This window comes from Sphaerulina musiva (assembly GCF_000320565.1).
Source record: "Sphaerulina musiva SO2202 unplaced genomic scaffold SEPMUscaffold_11, whole genome shotgun sequence".
Taxonomy (NCBI): Eukaryota; Fungi; Ascomycota; class Dothideomycetes; order Mycosphaerellales; family Mycosphaerellaceae; genus Sphaerulina; species Sphaerulina musiva.
In genome coordinates, this window is record NW_016017393.1 from 380023 (window position 1) to 398957 (window position 18935).

The window sequence follows — 18935 nt, forward strand, 5'->3', positions numbered from 1 at the left end:
ATACGCTATATATACCTAAGGACTACGCCCTTAGAGCGTAGCTAATACATATATACTACGACGACCCGTTAGTAGGATACTTCGGAAAGGACAAGATAATAGCCTTAATCTAAAGAAAGTACTTGTAGCTAGAGATAGCTACCGAGGTAGCAGAATATATCGCTACCTACGACGCCTACTAAAAGTCGAAAGCGCGACGCTACCGTCTATACGGCGAACTAACTATACTACTAATACTAGAGAGGCCGTTCTAAGAATTAACCTAGGACTTTATTATAGACTTGCCGCTAAGTAAGCGTAGCGACCGCGTCTACAATACGATCCTTGTAATCGTCGACAGGTATACGAAAATAGTAACCTTCGTACTAACTATAAAGAAATGTACTAGCGTAGATCTAGTAGATATCCTAGTAAACGAAATCGTACGACGATTCGGTATACCTATAGGCATTATAAGCGATAGAGGCTCGGTGTTTACGAGCTAGTTCTAGTTAGACTTCTGTTATAAGGCGTAGGTAAAACGTAGGCTTAGTATAGCGTTCTACGCGCAAACCGACGGTTAAACCGAACGGATAAACTAGATAATCGAGACGTACCTATATATCTACTACTTAGAGTAGTAGAACGATTAGGCTAGTATACTAACGTAAGCTGAATTCGCGTATAATAACAGCGATTACGCTATACTGAAAATGTTACTATTTAAAGTACTATATAGTTTTAACCCGGAGCTAGTAATAAGTATATATAACGCTCGGAGCGAGCTTGCGGAGAGAGAGGTACCGGCCGTAGTAGACGCTATAGAAAGACTGAAACGGAACTACGAAACCCTAAGTAAGCGCTAGTAATACGCTAGTAAAGCGTAGGCGAAGTACTTTAACGCTAAGTATACCGCGATAGGGTTTAAAGTAGGAGATATAGTACTACTATCTACTAAAAACCTAAGATTAAAGATACCTACAAAGAAGTTCGTAGATAAGTTCGTAGAGCTATTTAAGGTAATTAATATCGTAGGAAAGTAGGCGTACCGCTTAGCCCTACTAGTAGGGTTATAGATCTATAACGTCTTCTACGTCTTATATCTCGAGCCCTATAAGGGCCGCGTAGGTAACGCGTAGAAGGGAACCCTTCTACTCGCCGATAAGGAAGGGCTCTATAAGGTAGAAAAGATCTTAGATACGCGCCTAAGGAAGAGTATCCGATAGTACTTAGTACGCTAGCGTAGCTAGCCCGAGGAATTTGATTAATAGGAACCTAAAGAGTATGTTAGTAAGTATACTGCCCTCGACGAGTTCAAAGCGTAGCGGAAGCGTAGTAGTATAGTATAAGTAAGACGTAGGTAGAATAATTAAGAATTAATTTGCTTTTAACCCGGCTAAGCCGGGGAATACTATATATAAAAAACAAATACCAAACATACGCGTAGCGTACTAGAAACGCAGGCCAACTAACCGCGACGAGAGGGCTAGGTACCCGCGGTACTACCGGTACTAGTAGTACTAGAAGAGAGAGTAGTAGGAGTAGGGCTAGTAGGAGGAACGGTAGGACCGGTACCGTTACTAGTACCGTTACCGGCACCGTTGTCGTCGTCGTCGTCGTCGTCGCTATCGCTAGGTAGGCTTATCTCCTTCTTACCGTCCGATAGGTACAGCTCCTAGCTGCCGTAATCGGGATATACGGTCGCTATCGCGCTATCTAAGGCAGCACCGGCAGCGCCGGCTAAGCGAGCTATCTACGATAGACGTTAGCAACGCCTACGAGTAGGGTACGAAGTAATAGAACTTACCTTATACTATAGCTTAAAGATACCCTAAAGGATAGAGGTAGCCTTCGCTATCTCTAGGTAGTTAGCTACGGCTAGAGCGCTCGACGCCGGCGCGCTAGCTATACTACTACTACTACTACTACTACCCTTCTTCGGCGTCTCGTAGACGCCGACGGCCTTGCCCTTATTAGAGGCAAGTACCTTCTTACTCTTTAGAATCTTACCCTCTAACCGCTATAAGCGCCGTATTACCTATACCGAGCGTATACCGGCTACGTAAGAACGAAGCGCTATACGTAGGACGCGTAGGTAGCGCGCCTACCGAAGCAGGTCTAGGTCTACTACGCGTTCGTATATATAGCGCCCTTTCGCGTACCTCTAGTACTTCTTCTTTCGGCCGGAAGCTATTACGCCGTTATAGGCGCGCTCGGCGACGCCGTTCGCGTCTACTACTATTAGATTAGTAAGGAAACGTAGGTAAGGCGTACGTAACGCGTAGGTATCGACGTACCCTTAAACATATACTCTATACAGCGGAGGCAAATGTTGTATACTCTAGCTATAGTATAACCGCGACGCGGATCGCGCTCTAGGGCGGGTTTCTTAGGTACCTTTACGGCTATCGCGCGCTTCGGAGGTATATCTCGTACGTATAGGTTACGAGGATAGTACGAAGAGCTTAGAGTTTTTCCTAAAAAAATAGTTTAGGGAAGAACTAAGGAACGAAGAAAAAGACGTAGTATAGAGGACGAAATATACTTACTCGTTGCTACTACCTGTTGCTAGGCGGGCTTTCTTCTATCGTATTCTACGTTCTATTAACTTCCTTACATTCTACTATATAGAATGCCCTAGGGTAACTACTAGGATTCCTAGTATAACGACTAGCCTCTATATAGAATACGAGTATCTCCGTATACGCTCTATATACGCTCTATATACGATACGTAGAATATATCGCTAGGGACAGCTCTATTAGGGAGAGGAGATAATTGTAATAGCTAGGCCTAGAGGTATATAGCCCTAGGGGCCGGTTAGGTATTTAAGTCTAAGGTACGTTAGCCCGAGGTAGGACGGGCTATAGGAGCAGTACGATCCGAGTCGTCGGGCGATCGGCTATCGGGCGACCGCCCGCGCGGCGTAGCGCCTGCGTATGCTTGGCGTAGGGATATATTATACGACGCCGCTCTCTCCTTTCCGAAGGATAAGAATTAGTTTGTTCCTTTTCCTACGTAGTAGGAAGGACGCTCTATACATTACTATATACCCCTACTCTTATACCTTAGAACAAAAATCAATTATTTGCCTTAAGAAAATAAGTATATTTCTACTCTTCTTTCTCTTCTTTCTCTTTTCTCTCTCTAACTTCCTCTCTCTCTAAAACCTAATAATCCTCTTAAACTAACAAAATACTTAATCTAGTAGTATAGTTAATAAGTAACAAATAGAGAGGAGAGAAAGAATTACTTAGCTTAGGAAAATCTAAAAAATTCTTATCTTACCTCTCTAACTCTCTCTAACTCTCTAAAACCTAATAATCCGCTAATCTTACCTCTATTCTCTAGTAGTTAGGAGAGTAGACTAGTTAAAACTTGAAAAGAGGAGAGAAGAGAAAAATAATTACTTGTCTTTAGAAAAAAATTAATTGTTTGTCTTAGCAAAAAAAAATATTTTTAACCTTCTTTCTCTAAATTCTCTAAATTCTCTAGCTCTCTAAATCCTAACAATCCTCTAATCTTACCTCTATTCTCTAGTTGTTAGTAGAGTTAGTTGATTAAAGAGAGAGAAGAGAACAATTAATTACTTACCTTAGAGAAAAATCAATTATCTAGCTTAAGAAAAATAAAAAGAATTCTTTCTCTTTCTCTTAATCTCTCTAACTCTTTCTCCCTAGCTCTCTAAAGCCTAACAACCCTCTTAAACTATCTAAATACTTAATCTAGTAGTATAGAAAAAAAGAGACAAGTAGAGAAGAGAAGAGAAGAGAAGTAAAAAAGAAGTACTTACCCTTTAGAAAAACAAAAGAATTCTTATTCTCTTTCTCTCTAACTCTCTTTCTCTCTAACTCTCTAACTCTCTAACTCTCTAACTCTCTAAAACCTAATAATTCTCTAATCTTACCTCTATTCTCTAGTAGTTAGTAGAGTTGGTCGATTAAAAGAGAAGAAGAGAAAAAGAATTACTTATCTTAGAAATACAAAAGAATTCTTATATTCTCTCTCTTTCTCTTCTACAGTTCTACTCTAACTCTAGCTCTCTAACTCTCTAAACCCTAACAACCCTCTTAAACTATCTAAATAGAAAAGTCGTTAGTATAGTTAAGAACAGACAAGTAGAGAAGACTAATAAGAGAAAAGGAATTACTTACCTTAGAAATATAAAAGGAATTACTATAATTCTTGTTTCCTTTAGATTCTCTCTAACTCTCTAAAACCTAACAATTCTCTAAACTTACCTCTATTCTCTAGTAGTTAGTACAGTTAGTCGATCAAAAAAAGAGAAAGGAGAGAAGAAAAAAATAAATTGTTTACCTTAGAAAAATCTAAAGAAATTCTTATCTTACCTCTCTAACTTTCTAACTCTCTAAATCCTAACAATCCTTTAAAATTATCTAAATAAATAGACTACTAGCAGAGAATACTAGTTGAAACTTGAAAAGAGGAGAGAAAAGTAGAAAAATTTCTATAAAGTCAACTTTTTGAAATTTTAGAACTTTTGTAAAATTTTGAAACTTTTTGAAACTTTTGAAAACTTTTACTTGGAATTTGAACTTGAAAACTTTTTGAACTTTTCACTTGAAGACCTTTTTGATGAAAACTTTTTGCAAAAACCATTTGAACTTTTTTCACTCCCAAAGTAACCAAAAAAGGGAAGATTTTCTTTTCTAACCCCTGTCTCTTAAGCAGCAATGCGAGGTTTCCAACCTTTTCTTCATACTGAAATGGAAGAAGTGTAGTATTCAGGTCAAGGTTCGAGATTCGAGGACGGGGTCGAGGTAGAGGCAGAGGTAGAGGTAGAGGCAGAGGTCAAGATAGCCTGCCCCTTTTATGCCTCCTCCTCGTCATCAGCGTCAGCTGCTTCTTCGCCTTCTTCGGCATCGGCAGCCTCCACCACCTTGTCCTTCTCCGCCACCTCCTTGTCGTTCTCCTTCTCCTTCTCCTTCTCCTCCACCGCTCCACCAACCTTCATACTCTTCATCTTCTTCTTGATTGGGCCCTCCGCCTCCGTCTCCTCCCCCTCTGCATCACCGTCATCAGCACCCTCAGTAGTAGTGCCCGCCTTTCGCTTGCGGGTTACCGGCGCCTTCTTGCCCGGGTCAGCCACGGCCACCTCTCCCTCCTCTGCAGCCTCTCCAGCCTCTCCCTCATCACCAGCCTCATCATCATCATCTTCAGAGTCCTCCACCACCAGGACGGGCTTACCCTTGCCCCGGGTGGCCCTACCAGCCCACTGCTGGTAGTCTCCAATTAGTTTTCTCCTCAAAACCGCGAAAGCTGTGTTCGCGGACGCCGCGGTCTTGTACCCGCCGAGGGCGGCCATTTTCTTCGCATCTATCTGTGTTGGGAAAAGGGTTAGTTTGGTGGGGTGGAGAGAAACGGGGAAAGCTAGGGGAGGGAGATACGTACTTTTGGGGTGGGAGTGAATGATCTCCACGCTAAAATTAGCACCCTAACATCGTGGGGTGTCAGGGTGGGGAGGGTGGTCGAGGGCGTGGCGATGGAGGAGGCGGTGGTGGTAGGAGTAGGGTCAGCAGTCGGGGCGGCGGTAGCGTCGGCGGCTGTAGGAGTGTTGTTCATGTTCTTCGCCATTTTCAAAATTTGTTGCTCTTGAAAGATCTTCTTAGAAGTCGTAAGGGTATTAGGGTTGGTCGAGGTGGTGCTGGTCGAGGGTCGTATTGGTCAATAGTAGAGCTGAGAGTAGGTTCGTCGTCGTTCGTCGTTGTTCGTTGGTAATGAAGAAGAAGAAGAAGAAGAAGTCCAAGTAGAGAGAGGATTTGAACAGATATAAGTACCTCCTAGAACAGAAACTCATATCGAGCGGTGTGTAGTACTCACTCATTCACTCACTGCCCCAGGATCAGAATAATAGAATATATAGGTATTGTGACCTCTCGGGAAGGACGGGCCGAGCACGCGACCTACACCGGTAAGAAAAAGGAGTAAGTGAATGAATAGGATTTGAGATTTGACAGGAGTAAACTACTAGAGGATTTTTTCTTATATTTGGTAGGAGGGGGGGTGTTCACCTAGGACTAGTAGTTAGTATAGCTGGATAGAATATACCATTCACATACCTAGCAGAATACCTGACCTACACCGGTAGGGAAAAGGAGTGAGTGGATGGATAGGATGTGAGATTTGTTTGGAGTGAATGACCGTGGGTTTTCTTACATTTGGTGGAAGGGGATTTCGTCTGGGACTACTGGTCAGCATGGTGGTGCTGGATGGGTACGGCATTCACATTCGCATAAGAATGAATGCGCGTTGGTACAGTAGAGATAGGTACCCGGCGTCCAATCCATTGTGTTCATGAAATTTCGTCTAGGACTACTGGTCAGCATGGTGGTGCTGGATGGGTACGGCATTCGCAGTCGTAGGAGGATACTTGCGCGTTCAATAGGGATGGGTACCCGACGTCCATTGTGTTCATGGAATTTCATCTGGCACTACTGGTCAGCATAGCGGTGCTGGATATGGCTAGCATTCACAGTCGTAGCAGAATGAATGCGCGTTGGTACAGTAGAGATGGGTACCCGGCGTCCATTGTGTTCATGAAATTTCATCTGGGACTGATGGTCAGCATAGTGGTGCTGGATGGGTACGGCATTCACATTCGCATAAAAATGCGCGCGCGTTCAACAGAGATAGGTACGCGGCGTCCAGTTGATTGTGTTCATGGAATTTCATCTGGCACTGCTGGTCAGCATGGTAGTGCTGGATGGATACGGTATTCACAGTCGCAGCAGAATGAATGCGCACTGGTACAATAGAGATGGGTACCCGGCGTCCATTGTGTTCATGGAATTTCATGTGGGTCTACTACAGGTAGTCAGCATGGCGATACTCTATGGATACGCCATTCACATTCGCAGCAGAATGCGCGCGCGTTCAACAGAGATAGGTACCTGGCGTCTGATTGTGTTCATGAAATATCATCTAAGACTGCTGGTCAGCATGGCGGTACTGAATGTAACATTTACAGTCGCGGCCGAATGCGCTGGTTCAACAGAGATACCCGGCGTCCAATGATGTTCATGTCATGGTTGATATTCGTTTCATACCAGTTTTTCGAGTCCTTATGGTACATCATGGCATCGCCGCGCCGTGATTCTTGCCGTGCAAAGAATCGAGCGAACCAGTTCCGCGCCTGAACTCCGTCCTACTCGCGACAAATGGAGCCCTAGCACACGACCATGTATGCGCGCATGGTCGCAAGTCTGACACATGGCATCGCGCCAGTTTCCACTCCAATCTCTCTCAGTGGTCCCAAAAGTGCATCACGAACCAGCTCAGAATCCGCGACCCCGTCCTCGTCCTCTGCCTCCACGATCGCCACGGAATCCGCCACGTCCTCTCCCACCGCGCATTCCACCACCTCGACCACCTGGCGCAGCGGATCTGTCCTGCTCCTTTCTCGCCTTGTTCTTGGGCTTCGGCGTATCATCAATCAGCAACGTGTCGAGCGGCAGCGAGTCTGGTAGAATGTAGTATCGGATCTCTGAGCCGCGAATCGAGACATGGTCGAGGCTGATTTGACTACCGCCTTTGGGAGTCATCTTGGCATTGCGGAGGTTGGTGTTCATCTGCGGAGAGACACTGGCGATCGTGCCTTGTACGATTGTGCCTGAAGGAGGGAGAATGTGGTTAGCAGTCTGCGCGAGATGTGGTGTGGTGTGGTCCCATCTCAACTTACCAGTCTTGAGCTCAATGGTGACCGTCTCGTTCGAGCATTTCATCAAGAACCTACCATGCCTGTCAGTCAGGCTCTTTCGCTTGCCTTGGAGGAGTTTCGTTCAGCATGAGCCAGCAGGCTTGCGATGTGAGCAAGAGAGTGTCTCACCTGACGAGCTTCATGCTGGCGGACGCGCAGCTTTGGTGCCGCTTCCAATATTGCGAGAAAAGGTACTCGGAGGTGCAGGCTGGGTAGCTGTTGGGAAGCGGTTGGTATGTCGGTGAGCTGGGTCGCGGTCGGGCAGATGTTGGTAGGTTGGCGAGTTGTCGCGCTTCTTCCCCAAGACTTTCTCGCGACGTCGAGCGGGAGCTTCCCGAACTCTATTCCGTATCAGGCACGTGATACATGTAGATATGGATGGCAGGACAGGGCAGTCGTGAAGACAATCTGCGCTACACGGAGAAACAATGAACGAGGATCACGAATAGGACATAGTTCAGTGGTGTTCAAAAAGCAGTATGGGTATCGTGACGGGTTCGGGCTCATTACAGCCAGCGCCCATCTCATTCATCGATCGCAGTGCGATCTCCTCCTCAACTGACCTTCTCCCATTCAGAATCCGTGCTGAATTCGCTACTCGAAAGATCGGCCTTGGTGGTCAGTCTCTGCCTCGTCTCTTTCATATCGGCCTGCACTCCACTCGCCGTGGTCCCCACCACCAGATCCTGTGCAGCTGTCTGTGCGACTCGCTCTCCAGCAAACCCACCAGCACTACCCACCAACTCTCCCTCACCACACAAACTAGCAGTACTCTCCCCTAGGCCTTTGGTCCCGCCCGCTCCCTCCACCTCTGTATCCTCCCCCTCATCATCCGCATCACCAACTTCACCCCGCTTCTCCTCCGCAGAGGAAGCTTTCCGTTTCCTCAACCTCTCCGCCTCATCCTCTGCTCGCTGTGCGGCTTGCAATTCCATCGCGAACCAATTGATGCTGTACCAAAGGCCTCCGCAGAGTACGGATAAGACGGCAAAGTGTATACTGTAAGTCGCGATAAGCAGGCCGAAGAGGAGGACTTGTAAGGAAGCAAAGGTGACGTTGGTTGCGATAAGGAGGGTGGGCGTAGTGCCGGGCGTGAAGACACTCTCCCAGAGGTTGGTTATGAAGGAGCCCATCGTTGCGATCGAGACTGGTGTGGTAGAAGTGTGTGATTGGTATTGGTGGGGGCGAGGACCACGACTTCGCGGGCGGGGATATACCGAGGCGGCGGTAGAGGGCGATGTTGATATTTGTCTGTTTGTTTATGGTAGGTCTGCTTAGATGGTGTTTGTATCTTGCCCGTTCAATGTCACGGCCTGTTCAGTTGCCTCGTCGCTGGTGTTCGTTGCAAAGTGGTGATGCGGTCACCAGCGGGTTGCAACTTCTCTCCGTCGGTCGATGCTCCGCTTTCAGCATACCACTACGGCAGAATTCGGCACTTTACAGACGTTGTGTATATTGTTGTAGAGAAGCATGACTACAGTTCTTCTCCAGCGCATAGCATATAGCGCCCAGACGTCATGCGGCACGCCGTTGGGTTCCTGTCACGCGACGTGCTCTGACATGGATTCGCGAGACAAGGTCTTCAGCCTGGACCATTCCCCTCTCCCTCGGACCGGAACTAGATGCTGGAGGCGTGAAGAGATATTTGGCATTGTGAGGACCACGAGGGTGAGATGAAGGCCTTGATGATGATGATAACGATAATGATGAGGATGAGGATAAGATGAGCAGAAAGACAAAAGCAAGCATTGCAAACAGATCTATCATACTTTGGAATTGTGGCTCCTTCAAGCCTGATTATCACTCCACCGATACTGCCAAACACATTGTCAGGGCACCCTTGATGAAACCCGAGGAGAGACTTCGGCTGCTGTTCGTGTGACTAGTAGCTGCAGAGTGCAGACATTCACGGGTCTTGTAAAAGATTTCCGAAGACAGACGGCCTTTGTACACTGTGCACAGCTCTTCGTCTCAAGCCCCGACTTTGAGGTGAGTTGTGCGAGGCATCATGGCACGTATGCGTGACAGACAATTGCATCACCTTTCTGCATCTCAGGCGGATAGTGGTAGGACAAGCCTGCCGACTTGCGTGGACATTTCAACCACGTGAGGGGTAGTCTGTGGATATGTGGTGGATGCCTCGAGCGTGATCTTGTCACTGCCCGCTAAAGGAGGAGGAGTGGCAATCGATTACAAAGCGTTGCCATAGGTACGGGAATAAGGCATCCGAGGTCTTTCTGCAGCAACACTGCCCCTGTGTTGTCGGATCTGTGCTCAACCCACTTGCCACTACTTCCATGTAGCTTGGATAAGTCGGGCTGGCTCTGGCTCAACTGCATGTGGGAACTGCAAGAGGAAACTGTAGTTTGCTGTACTTTGACGGCTCCTGACTCACGTCAGCTCTGAAAATTCGCCTCGTGTGTTAGCCCATACAGAGAGGGGGCTCCGGCCTCCGGCCACGCGAGAGACGACTGTGCAATGCATTCGCATGCGAACTGCTCGATCAGCGCGAGTCCTGGAACGGGCGGAGCGGAGCGGATGTCACCTGGCCGTCCAGCAGCTCGGTAGCCGTGCCAGTGGGGAGGACAATGTCTTTCCTCTCGACCAAATTATCCTTCTTCCTCTTGACTTGGGGGGCATACATACGCCCACCGCAGCACACATGCGTGAGGGTGTGGACAATGTGCGATGCTTCGAGTATATTATACGTCCAAGAGCAGATCGGGATAGCACACGGCTGAAGGCCAATGACACGCCAGAGGAGTGAGGGGTGGCCGCCATGTGCTTTGCGGAATGTGCCTGTCCATACGCTACCGAGGACCGGCTGAGACTCCGCTGTTTGTGTGCGACACTGCTGCGGGCCCAAGTCCTGTGTCGGTGGTCCTCTCATCAATTGCACACCACCATCACATGTTCAAGCGTCAGCTCGGCTCGCTGGGGAGGTGATTTGACCTGTTATCTCCGGTGCGCTGGCCGAAAAAATGCATACTCGGGATACTATAATCTCGAGGGTCTGGGTAGTGGAGGGGCACGCCGCACGGCAGGCAAGAAGGAGCGAAACGTGGTGAAGGAAGAGTAAGAGTGACATCGCAACAGGCATTGATCGTAGGGCCTCCCTGGTTTCGTTCTGCGCGGACACGAATCGAAATTTAAGCTCAGTGGATCGATCTTACAACCAAGATACGCGAGAAGCCAGTCCGTGAGATCTTGACTATCATTGCTCCACCGAGGAGGCGCTAGAATGCACTATGCACTATTCGGACTAGCACGAGTTTAGCACGATCGAGAAAGAGGTCAAAATCTCGAGACTCTCGCACATTTCTCTCCTGACGGACGGTACGTACCACCCCAGCTTGCCAGAAAGGCAGGGCGATGAAGAGCTTACTACACTCTTATTAATACGTCCGCGGTATGTCTCTGACGGTAGGCCTGTAGAGAATCAGTTGTATACGAGACGGACCCTCTCCACGCAAGATTGGATGGAGAAGACGGCGTGGCATAGTAACCGTTGCGCTGGAGAATAGGCCGGGAGCAGGCCCGCTTTTCTGCACATGTGTGCCTGACACAGCATCATGTTTACGGCGAGGTGCATGCCTTTACATACCAGGAGTTAGGAGCGTAGGAGGGATGTATATTGCCTGCGCTGCGAGTGTAGATTGATTGCATCAGAAGAGCATCAGAAGATGGAGATCATGTACATAGCACTATCAGGTCTGATATCACGCTCGGGGGGCTGACGCCGCGTGGTGTTAGAATTACTACTACTGCACAAGCTCGGTCCAGAGACGGCAGCAAGGTGTAGCCCGCCCGCTTGGACGTCGCTGAAGAGTGTAGATTGCATACTGGTCGCCACGCGTAGGTTCTGAAGAGGGCGTTGGAGGTACGAGATGGTGTATGCCGGCAGCGAGGCCGCAACGTCACACAATCTGACGACGGTTGACGGGTACGGCTGTACAGTACATGTAGGAGAGGAGGTACAAGATGGTGAAGAACATTCTCTAGCGGCGTCGGGTAGCGTGTGCGTCTCGTTCCACATGGGAGCGAGCAGCCAATGGGTGCAGAGGCACGGTGGCAGAGCAGATTGGCAGATTGGCAGAGCAGAGAGCAGACAGCAGAGAGCAGATCGGATCGGATGGTCAATCGGGGGGAGCCACTGCGACGTTCACAGATAGCCGTGCAGGCAGGCGCAGGCAAGCAGGCAGCCAGCCAGCATGAGCCAGCGCCAGAGCCAGCGCCAGCGCCAGAGCCAGAGCCAGAAGCCAGGCCTGCGGATGAACCTTGCAGCTGCTGCTGTGCTCTAGTATAAAGTAAGCTAACTTAACTCAGGTTAGTAAGCTCTGGCAATTGCAAGGGCGGAGCGGAGCAGTAGAGTCCGCCAGCCAATGACCGTAGCCCCCGCTAAGCTCGTCACCAGAAGGGAAGGTACTAGGGAGGTACCTCCTAGCCGGAAGCGGGAAGAGCTAACGGGGCGGGCGCTGGAAGGCTACTGGCTACAGGAATTCTATGTCCTTCGTCCAGACGCGCCTCTCCAGCTCCAGCTTTTGCCTTTACACCAAGCTCGACTCTCTCGTCGCTCCTCTTCACCCCCATCGCCACATCGCCACTACATTACACTCCCCATCACTGCACTTCACTTCACTGCACTGCACTTCTTCCTGCTGCAACATCGCCACCGCCTGTGCCACCATTATACCGACCGACATACAGACGATATCTTCTATTCCCGACGGCCCGCCCACGACCGATAGCACGACTGGCCTTCGCGCGATACCAACACCCCGATCCGCACTACGGGAGCAACTTCGTTTCCGCCGGTATCGCCCCGCACCACGAGGAACCAGCTGTGATCCTGGAAGCTGCATCTTCGATAACCATCGAGCTCGAACAATCGCCTTTCACTCCACACTGTAAGCCGCCCTTCTCCTCGCCTCCTCGCCTCCTCCTACTCTGCTCTCTATTCACCATCTCGCTTTCACCACATTCGAAACCTCGCTCTGCGTGTCACCCCCCGATTCTGATGCTGCTTGATGCTGTGTGCTGATTCAGCGCCTGGTACAGTCATCGTGGGCCATATTCATTTTAGCTTCGGCTGCCATCTAGGCAATCATGCCGCCCATCCGCACGATGCCGGTCGTGAAGCCCGTGAGGACTGAGCGAACCCACGAAGAAAACCAAGAGAGGTACAGCGACGCGCATCAAACCACTCGATATGGAGATGATGCTGACCACCACCTCACAGGGCCTACATCGCAGCTTCGCGACGAAGCGATCGCAGCCTCGAGGCTCGCGTCGAATCTGCTCGGCGCGCTTCCGAAATCCACAAGAAGCGCACTGGCCGCTCTCTTCGTGTGAGGGAGGAGGATGTGATGAACGAAGAAATGTACGAGGAAGAGGATGACGACCTCCCGATGCAGTTCCGCAGAATCAACGCCTTGAACCCAGGCTTCGCATACAGTGCCTTCAATGAACGGGTCAACAGCTACTTGCAAGGTCAAATTGGCGTCCGGAACTATCTACACCAGGCCATATACCAAGCCAACCAGACTTATCAGGCCAATCAGGCTTTCAACGCCAACCAACTATTTGGGACCACTCCAATGATGCCACAGAATCCTCAACAGCAGCAACAGCAGCAGCAGTTTCAAAACAACATGCAGGCTGCTCAGCAAGCCAGCCACGATCGCTCGGCGTCGATAGGCACACCACAAGGCTTTGCGAGCCAGCGACAGGCTCACATCAACACAAAGGCGTCGGCAGAGGCGCGACGTGGTTCCACCGCTTCATCGCCATTGCCGACAGGGACAAGACCAAGAAGCGCGCAGTCCAGCCAGCCTCCTACACCGCACGCACTGCAACACTCTTCGCCGGCGCCGCCACTGCCGTCACCTTCGGCGGATAATCCATTGTCATTCAAGCTGGATCCCAATATGCAACAACTGGTCGACGGCCAGCAAGGCGCATTTGGTCTGCAGCCTTACCAGATGACCAGTGGGCTACCAATGCCGTCCACCTACTCGTACCATCCCAACAGCAAGCAGGATAAGCGCGACTCCGGCACCGGCCTGCCCAATGGACATGGACTGGACCAGACACTGACTCCTAACAACATGCATAACACCTACTCCACACCACTGTATCAAGACCCACAATCATCGCTCGCCGCCCCAGGTGCAATGGATTACAGCAATGGTGGATTTGACATGCTGAACGGCGATTACAGCATGTTCAACGACAATAGCGACTCCAAGTACGCCTTTAATGTCGACTTTGGCAGCGGAGCTGCCACGGGCAATGCAAATGATAGTGGACAAGTTACTCCCGCGGCCGTGGAGAATCAGTGGAACCCAGATGACTTCTTCACCTTTGGACCCGAGGCAGCGGCGTAGAATGCCGAGCAGCGGAATGGCGAGTCTGATCCTCACTTTGGTGTAGTTGATCCCTCAACTTTGCACACCAAGGCGCAGCAGTGGAGCGGACTGCCATTGGTCGATCCTATCGATAGACAGTACACCCATCGAACACATCTCGTTCCGGATCAGACACATCTCGTCCCGGATCACTTCCAACTCGAAAATGGACACGGTGTGATCTACGTGTCCGCCAGCACTGCAACAGCATCTACGAGGCCCGCGGCTTGACAGTCCCATGCTCGTGCAAGCTCATGGACAGTACTTTGCACGCCCCTTCTGAGCAAGACCGACGTCTGTAAACATTCTCCATGTCGATCACGTCGATCGGTGGAAGGGTTCCAACTATACAATACTGATACCCGCTACTGTAATTCTGAAGGCTAGCGCCATCAAGTGTATTATTAGCGCCTGTGATCAGCTCATTGCCGACCAGGCATGGATGGGAGAAGGGCCGGTGAATGACAGGAAGAGTCTCCGGCGATGCGTGACGAATGAACGAATTTCTTTTGGATACCACATTGTCGCTCACAATGCCGGACCTGATTTGGCGCGGGGGCATGGCGCATAGACATGGGTTGAATCTCTCTCTTCTCTCCCAGAGGAATGACAGCGGCTTTTGCATATGATGGAGCGTACAGACAGCGTATACAGCTGGAAAAGAAAATGATAATCAAATACGTTGCGCGAGATTTGCAACAGAGTAATTTACACTCGACAACTAGCCTCTGTCACCTGTGAAAGTATACCTCGTGTACCTCGGAGGTATCTACAAGTAGGTACTTGTGGCCCCCAAAGTGTGGTTGTGGACCAAAACATTCCGAGTGAGCCTGGTCCTATAGATAGGTACATGTAGCCAGCCCAGCCAGTCATTCTGAACCCCGACCCTCCCCTCGATAATGTACCTCCTATCCGAGTCTATCCTACCCTACAAACGAAGATGTATTTACCTATCTTTACGTGGGTAGGTAGATAGGTGAAGGTAGGGTATAGCTGGAACCTGTGGCCACAAACAAGTTGAGAGCTACCGATCGGGATTGAGGAAGGATGCGGAATGGGGAGGGAAATATGTTCTGGATGGGTATGTGGGTGTGTGGGTGGGTAAGAGTGAAAATGAGAGCTGAGAGGTAAGAGGTAAGAGTGAAAGATGTGGTAGACTTGACTGAATCCATTTTTTGTACCCAAGGTACCTAAGGTTTTCTGAGGGCATAGCTTTCCTTTCATTTATTTTCTCTCTCTGTGCGGACGCCGGCTCAGAAAAGGAGTCGAGTCAAGCGAGTCGAGTGTTGCTTTGCTTTGCTTTGCTTCCAATAATAACAACCAAGGAACGAACGAACGAACGTGCGTGGATGAAAGAAAAGAAAACAAAATGTTTCAAAGACAGCGACTTCGACACATACCTGTACATGATAGCGGCGGGCTTGGTCAGGGAGGAAGAGCAGGGCAACATGTACTCTATCGAGCTCAACAGGCAGCCGTGGGAGCGAGGATAACCACGCAACAACAACAACACCAACGGGAAAATCTTGCCAAGCCCTCCGTCAGAGGCAATATCGCTCTAGTCGCACTAATCGTCCCAGTGCTACTCGTCGTGATCGGCGCTGGGATTTGGTGGTGGTGGAGGAGGCGGACGAGAAGATTTGGTAAGGGAGGAGGACATGGGTGAGTTACTACAACCTTACGGCATAACTGCAGTGTTCTTTCGCTTTCATCGCGCGCGTCCTGACAAAAATTTTACTTACGATTTTTTTCTTTTCTCTTTCTTTAAACAGGGGCAATGATGATCTTGCAACTCATCCACGCGTCGCGAGAGAGATTCCGGCGTTGCCGGATGAACGGGAATTGCAGAAGCGCGGGGTGGATATTGGTGGGAGATGGGGACCGACGCTTAGATGGTGGTGGATTGAGCGTGCGAGGGCTCGGGGAGAGTTGAGTACAACGACGACGACGGATGAAGCGGATCACAATGATAGCCCACGGAGAGGTGCAGCGTTGAGTGATGGTGGTGGTGATGATATGGAGATGCATCATGTCAGTCAAGGGACGACGGTGGCTGCTGGTTCGAGGGGGACGTCACAGTCAGCTGCAGCGCAGGAGAACGACAATGCCAAGACTCATATGCTTTCAGCTGCAGCTGGAGTGAGGCCACAACCACAACCACATCGACAGCATTCCGTGAGTCGAGTTTCAAGTGCGTCGAGCTTGGCATCAAGACCGGAGCCTGTTCGAGATGTGCTTTGGTGGGAAGGAATCGATTTTGACGACGAGGATTGATGCCACGCTGCATCGGTAGCAGCTACGGTACCTTAGTCACGGATATTCCAGGTTACTTTTTTTTCCGTAATTCCAATTCGTTCTCGAAACCTTCCCGGTCGTGATATCCACTTCGTTGTTCGGGAAGCGCAAAAGGAACCAAACTTCCTCGATGTGATCAAGGTTTCCCTTCCACCATATAGCTTTCGCTTCTTTCTTCCCACACCCACACAACTCACAACCATTTCGCAACTTGAACTGGCACGCAACTCCATCGTGAAAATCATCCGTCACTATGGCCAGAGGCAAGACTCCCTCGCTGCAGAAAGTGGGCGCACCTCCCAACCGCGCTGAAAGACGCAAAGCCACCAAGGCCGAGGAAGCCCGGTTGAAGAGGATCACTACCATTCACTCTAAGAGAACGGCAAAAGATCTCAAAATCCTCCCGCAGTGGATGAAGAGTATCATCGGCCTCGTCATTTTCGCCTCTGGCGGCGGCTTCAGCATCCTCAAATTCATCGTCACCGAATCCGAACAGGACCCCCGCGTCCTCCTACTCTTCGGCCCAATCGTCGGTCTCTCCATCGCAGCTTTCGTTTGGTGGAAAGTATCTTCAGCCAAGCTTCCCAAAAATCACAAAGTGGGACTTGGCGAGAAGAACCCATTGGAGAAAGTTCATGGAAAGTATAGGCTGAATAAGGCGCTGCTGGACATGCCCACGACGAGAACTGCAGGGCAAATGAAAGAACGCCGACCTAGCAAGCAGTATACGATCGTGCCATCGCAGCCTACATTCGTGTCGACCAGTGAGGCTGGGCAGATTGGCAGCCAGCCATCCATCACAGGCGACCTCTGAGGGCCCATGCTCTTTGAGTGTCCGCTGACCAAAGCAAATGGACATCCGGAGTACCATGGGATACGCGGCCGAGAGTGAGTGACACTCTCCCGTGCTTCAATAACGAAGACGCAGGTCACCTCCGTAGAATGCTCGGTGAGAGAAGGGTCTCATCGTTGCGGAGGATTCCAAGAACAACAAGAAGATACCAGGAAATATTCCAGATGATTGAGGTGCGATGCACAAACAAGTGTGCTTGGGACCTAAGGAGGAGAATAACGAGAAGATACCAGGAAACATTCCAGATGATTGAAGTGCGACGCACCAACGAATATGCTTGGATTTTTTGAAAATGGTGAGAGGGTTGCCGTCGAATATGCTTGGGACTTTTGAAAAAGTCAGAGGGTTGCCACCGAATATGCCAGGGACTGTTGAAAAGGTCAGAGGGTTGCCGTCGAACATGCTTGGGGTTTTCGATGATTTTTTTTTTGCAAAGGTCAGATGGTTGCCAGGTCGTCCGTCTGTTGTTAGTTTTAGCACTTCAACGTGCTGTCTGAATAGTTATTGCGAATTCATCATTCATAATCATGTTCTCGTCGTCGTAATATCATCGTAGGTATGCTTCCTTTCTCGAGGAGCTTCTCCATCCCAGCAGGTGAGACCCGGATCGGGCGCGTGAGCTCAACGTGGCCTTTGAGAGCATGCTGGAGCGCAGTCAGGGTCGCCATGGAAAGACCTCAATATCACCCTCCCATCCTCTCTGCCACCAGGACCAGTCTCGCAACACCGCACTTCCCTATACTTCCCATCAATCCTCCACCCCCTAACTCCTCCATCGCCATATCTCTCGTAAATCCATCCCGGACTCCCTCACCAATCTTAAAACATCTCAATCCTCCTTCTCCCGATAAACCTCCACCCCAAAAACCCTACCCACCACCCAACTATGCCCAGCAACACTAATCGGCCCACCCCTCCACAACGGCAAGACCTGATCCCGATTATCCCTCCTCCTCTCCGCTACAGTCCGGAGAATATCCCCTCTCTTGAACTCCTCCACATCCTCTCCCTGCAATAACCCACTCTTCACATCCGCTGCCAGAGCCCACAGGCCCGCGCACTCCACGACGCCCATGATCCCAAAGTTCTGTCTTCGGGCCTCACTCACCAGTTCGGAACACGTATACTCCTTTTTGGCATCCACCTGTAAGCCTTCGAGGGGCGTACTTCTCCATGAAATGGTGGGGACAAAAATCGATAAGCTGAAGAAGCTGACATTGCGGAGGAAGAGATGTCGACCGAGAGCTACGGCACAAGCAACGGGAAAATCGAGTCCCAGGGCGAGGTTCCCTGTGACGCTGTCTTGTAGTCGTATCGTCTGTGAGTCGTGAGGGTTACGATTCGAGTAGAAGCTGAGTAGGCGGTGAAAGGGCGGGACGCCGGAGTCTGTGGAGGAGGTCATCTTATTTCAATAGGACCGACTGTATCTCGAAGCAATGTCAGGATTGATGAGCAGATGCAGCAAATACGAGTGGAAGAGAAGCGGATTCAGCGAAACAGGAAATACGAAGCTGTCTGTGATCAATGCTCCTTCAACCTTTGTCGTCGTCGACGTCATGACCGTGATACGCGCCGTGCTGAAATGTACGCGTCGTGATGCGGCCACCACTCCGGGCAACCTCACTTGCAATGCTATACAATTGCTGCTCTTTCATTACGACGGTTCCTATTCCGTCTTTGCCGA

At 49.8% G+C, this 18935-nt stretch overlaps 7 protein-coding genes across 7 annotated transcripts; 3 read left to right on the forward strand and 4 right to left on the reverse strand.

Annotated features, from left to right (window-relative positions):
- Nucleotides 1-4810: 4810 nt before the first annotated feature.
- On the reverse strand, nucleotides 4811-5574 carry SEPMUDRAFT_120673 (uncharacterized protein; the record flags this gene model as incomplete). The annotated part of the gene is made up of 2 exons (XM_016901625.1): nucleotides 4811-5320; nucleotides 5392-5574. The coding sequence occupies 2 exons, from the start codon at nucleotides 5572-5574 to the stop codon at nucleotides 4811-4813; spliced, it is 693 nt and encodes a 230-aa protein (XP_016756888.1).
- A 1441-nt stretch (nucleotides 5575-7015) lies between these two features.
- On the reverse strand, nucleotides 7016-7953 carry SEPMUDRAFT_151708 (Sm-like ribonucleo protein). Its single transcript, XM_016906992.1, has 3 exons — nucleotides 7826-7953; nucleotides 7679-7728; nucleotides 7016-7609 (listed from the first exon to the last, which is right to left on the reverse strand). Exons 1-3 carry the CDS (start codon nucleotides 7837-7839, stop codon nucleotides 7275-7277), a joined length of 399 nt encoding a protein of 132 aa, XP_016756889.1. The 5' UTR covers nucleotides 7840-7953; the 3' UTR covers nucleotides 7016-7274.
- Nucleotides 7954-8156: 203 nt separating this feature from the next.
- SEPMUDRAFT_151711 (Pkr1-domain-containing protein) lies at nucleotides 8157-9405 on the reverse strand. Its single transcript, XM_016906993.1, has one exon. It carries the CDS (start codon nucleotides 8827-8829, stop codon nucleotides 8251-8253), a length of 579 nt encoding a protein of 192 aa, XP_016756890.1. The 5' UTR covers nucleotides 8830-9405; the 3' UTR covers nucleotides 8157-8250.
- Nucleotides 9406-12392: 2987 nt separating this feature from the next.
- Nucleotides 12393-14801, forward strand: SEPMUDRAFT_151712 (uncharacterized protein). The gene is made up of 3 exons (XM_016906994.1): nucleotides 12393-12603; nucleotides 12755-12876; nucleotides 12936-14801. Exons 2-3 carry the CDS (start codon nucleotides 12803-12805, stop codon nucleotides 14080-14082), a joined length of 1221 nt encoding a protein of 406 aa, XP_016756891.1. The 5' UTR covers nucleotides 12393-12603; nucleotides 12755-12802; the 3' UTR covers nucleotides 14083-14801.
- Nucleotides 14802-15216: 415 nt separating this feature from the next.
- On the forward strand, nucleotides 15217-16377 carry SEPMUDRAFT_120676 (uncharacterized protein; the record flags this gene model as incomplete). Its single annotated transcript, XM_016901626.1, has 2 exons — nucleotides 15217-15230; nucleotides 15876-16377. The coding sequence occupies 2 exons, from the start codon at nucleotides 15217-15219 to the stop codon at nucleotides 16375-16377; spliced, it is 516 nt and encodes a 171-aa protein (XP_016756892.1).
- Nucleotides 15766-18699, forward strand: SEPMUDRAFT_151714 (uncharacterized protein). The gene has a single exon (XM_016906995.1). The coding sequence runs from the start codon at nucleotides 16652-16654 to the stop codon at nucleotides 17210-17212; it is 561 nt and encodes a 186-aa protein (XP_016756894.1). The 5' UTR covers nucleotides 15766-16651; the 3' UTR covers nucleotides 17213-18699.
- On the reverse strand, nucleotides 15766-18699 carry SEPMUDRAFT_136138 (uncharacterized protein). Its single transcript, XM_016902754.1, has one exon. It carries the CDS (start codon nucleotides 18651-18653, stop codon nucleotides 18081-18083), a length of 573 nt encoding a protein of 190 aa, XP_016756893.1. The 5' UTR covers nucleotides 18654-18699; the 3' UTR covers nucleotides 15766-18080.
- Nucleotides 18700-18935: the final 236 nt, after the last annotated feature.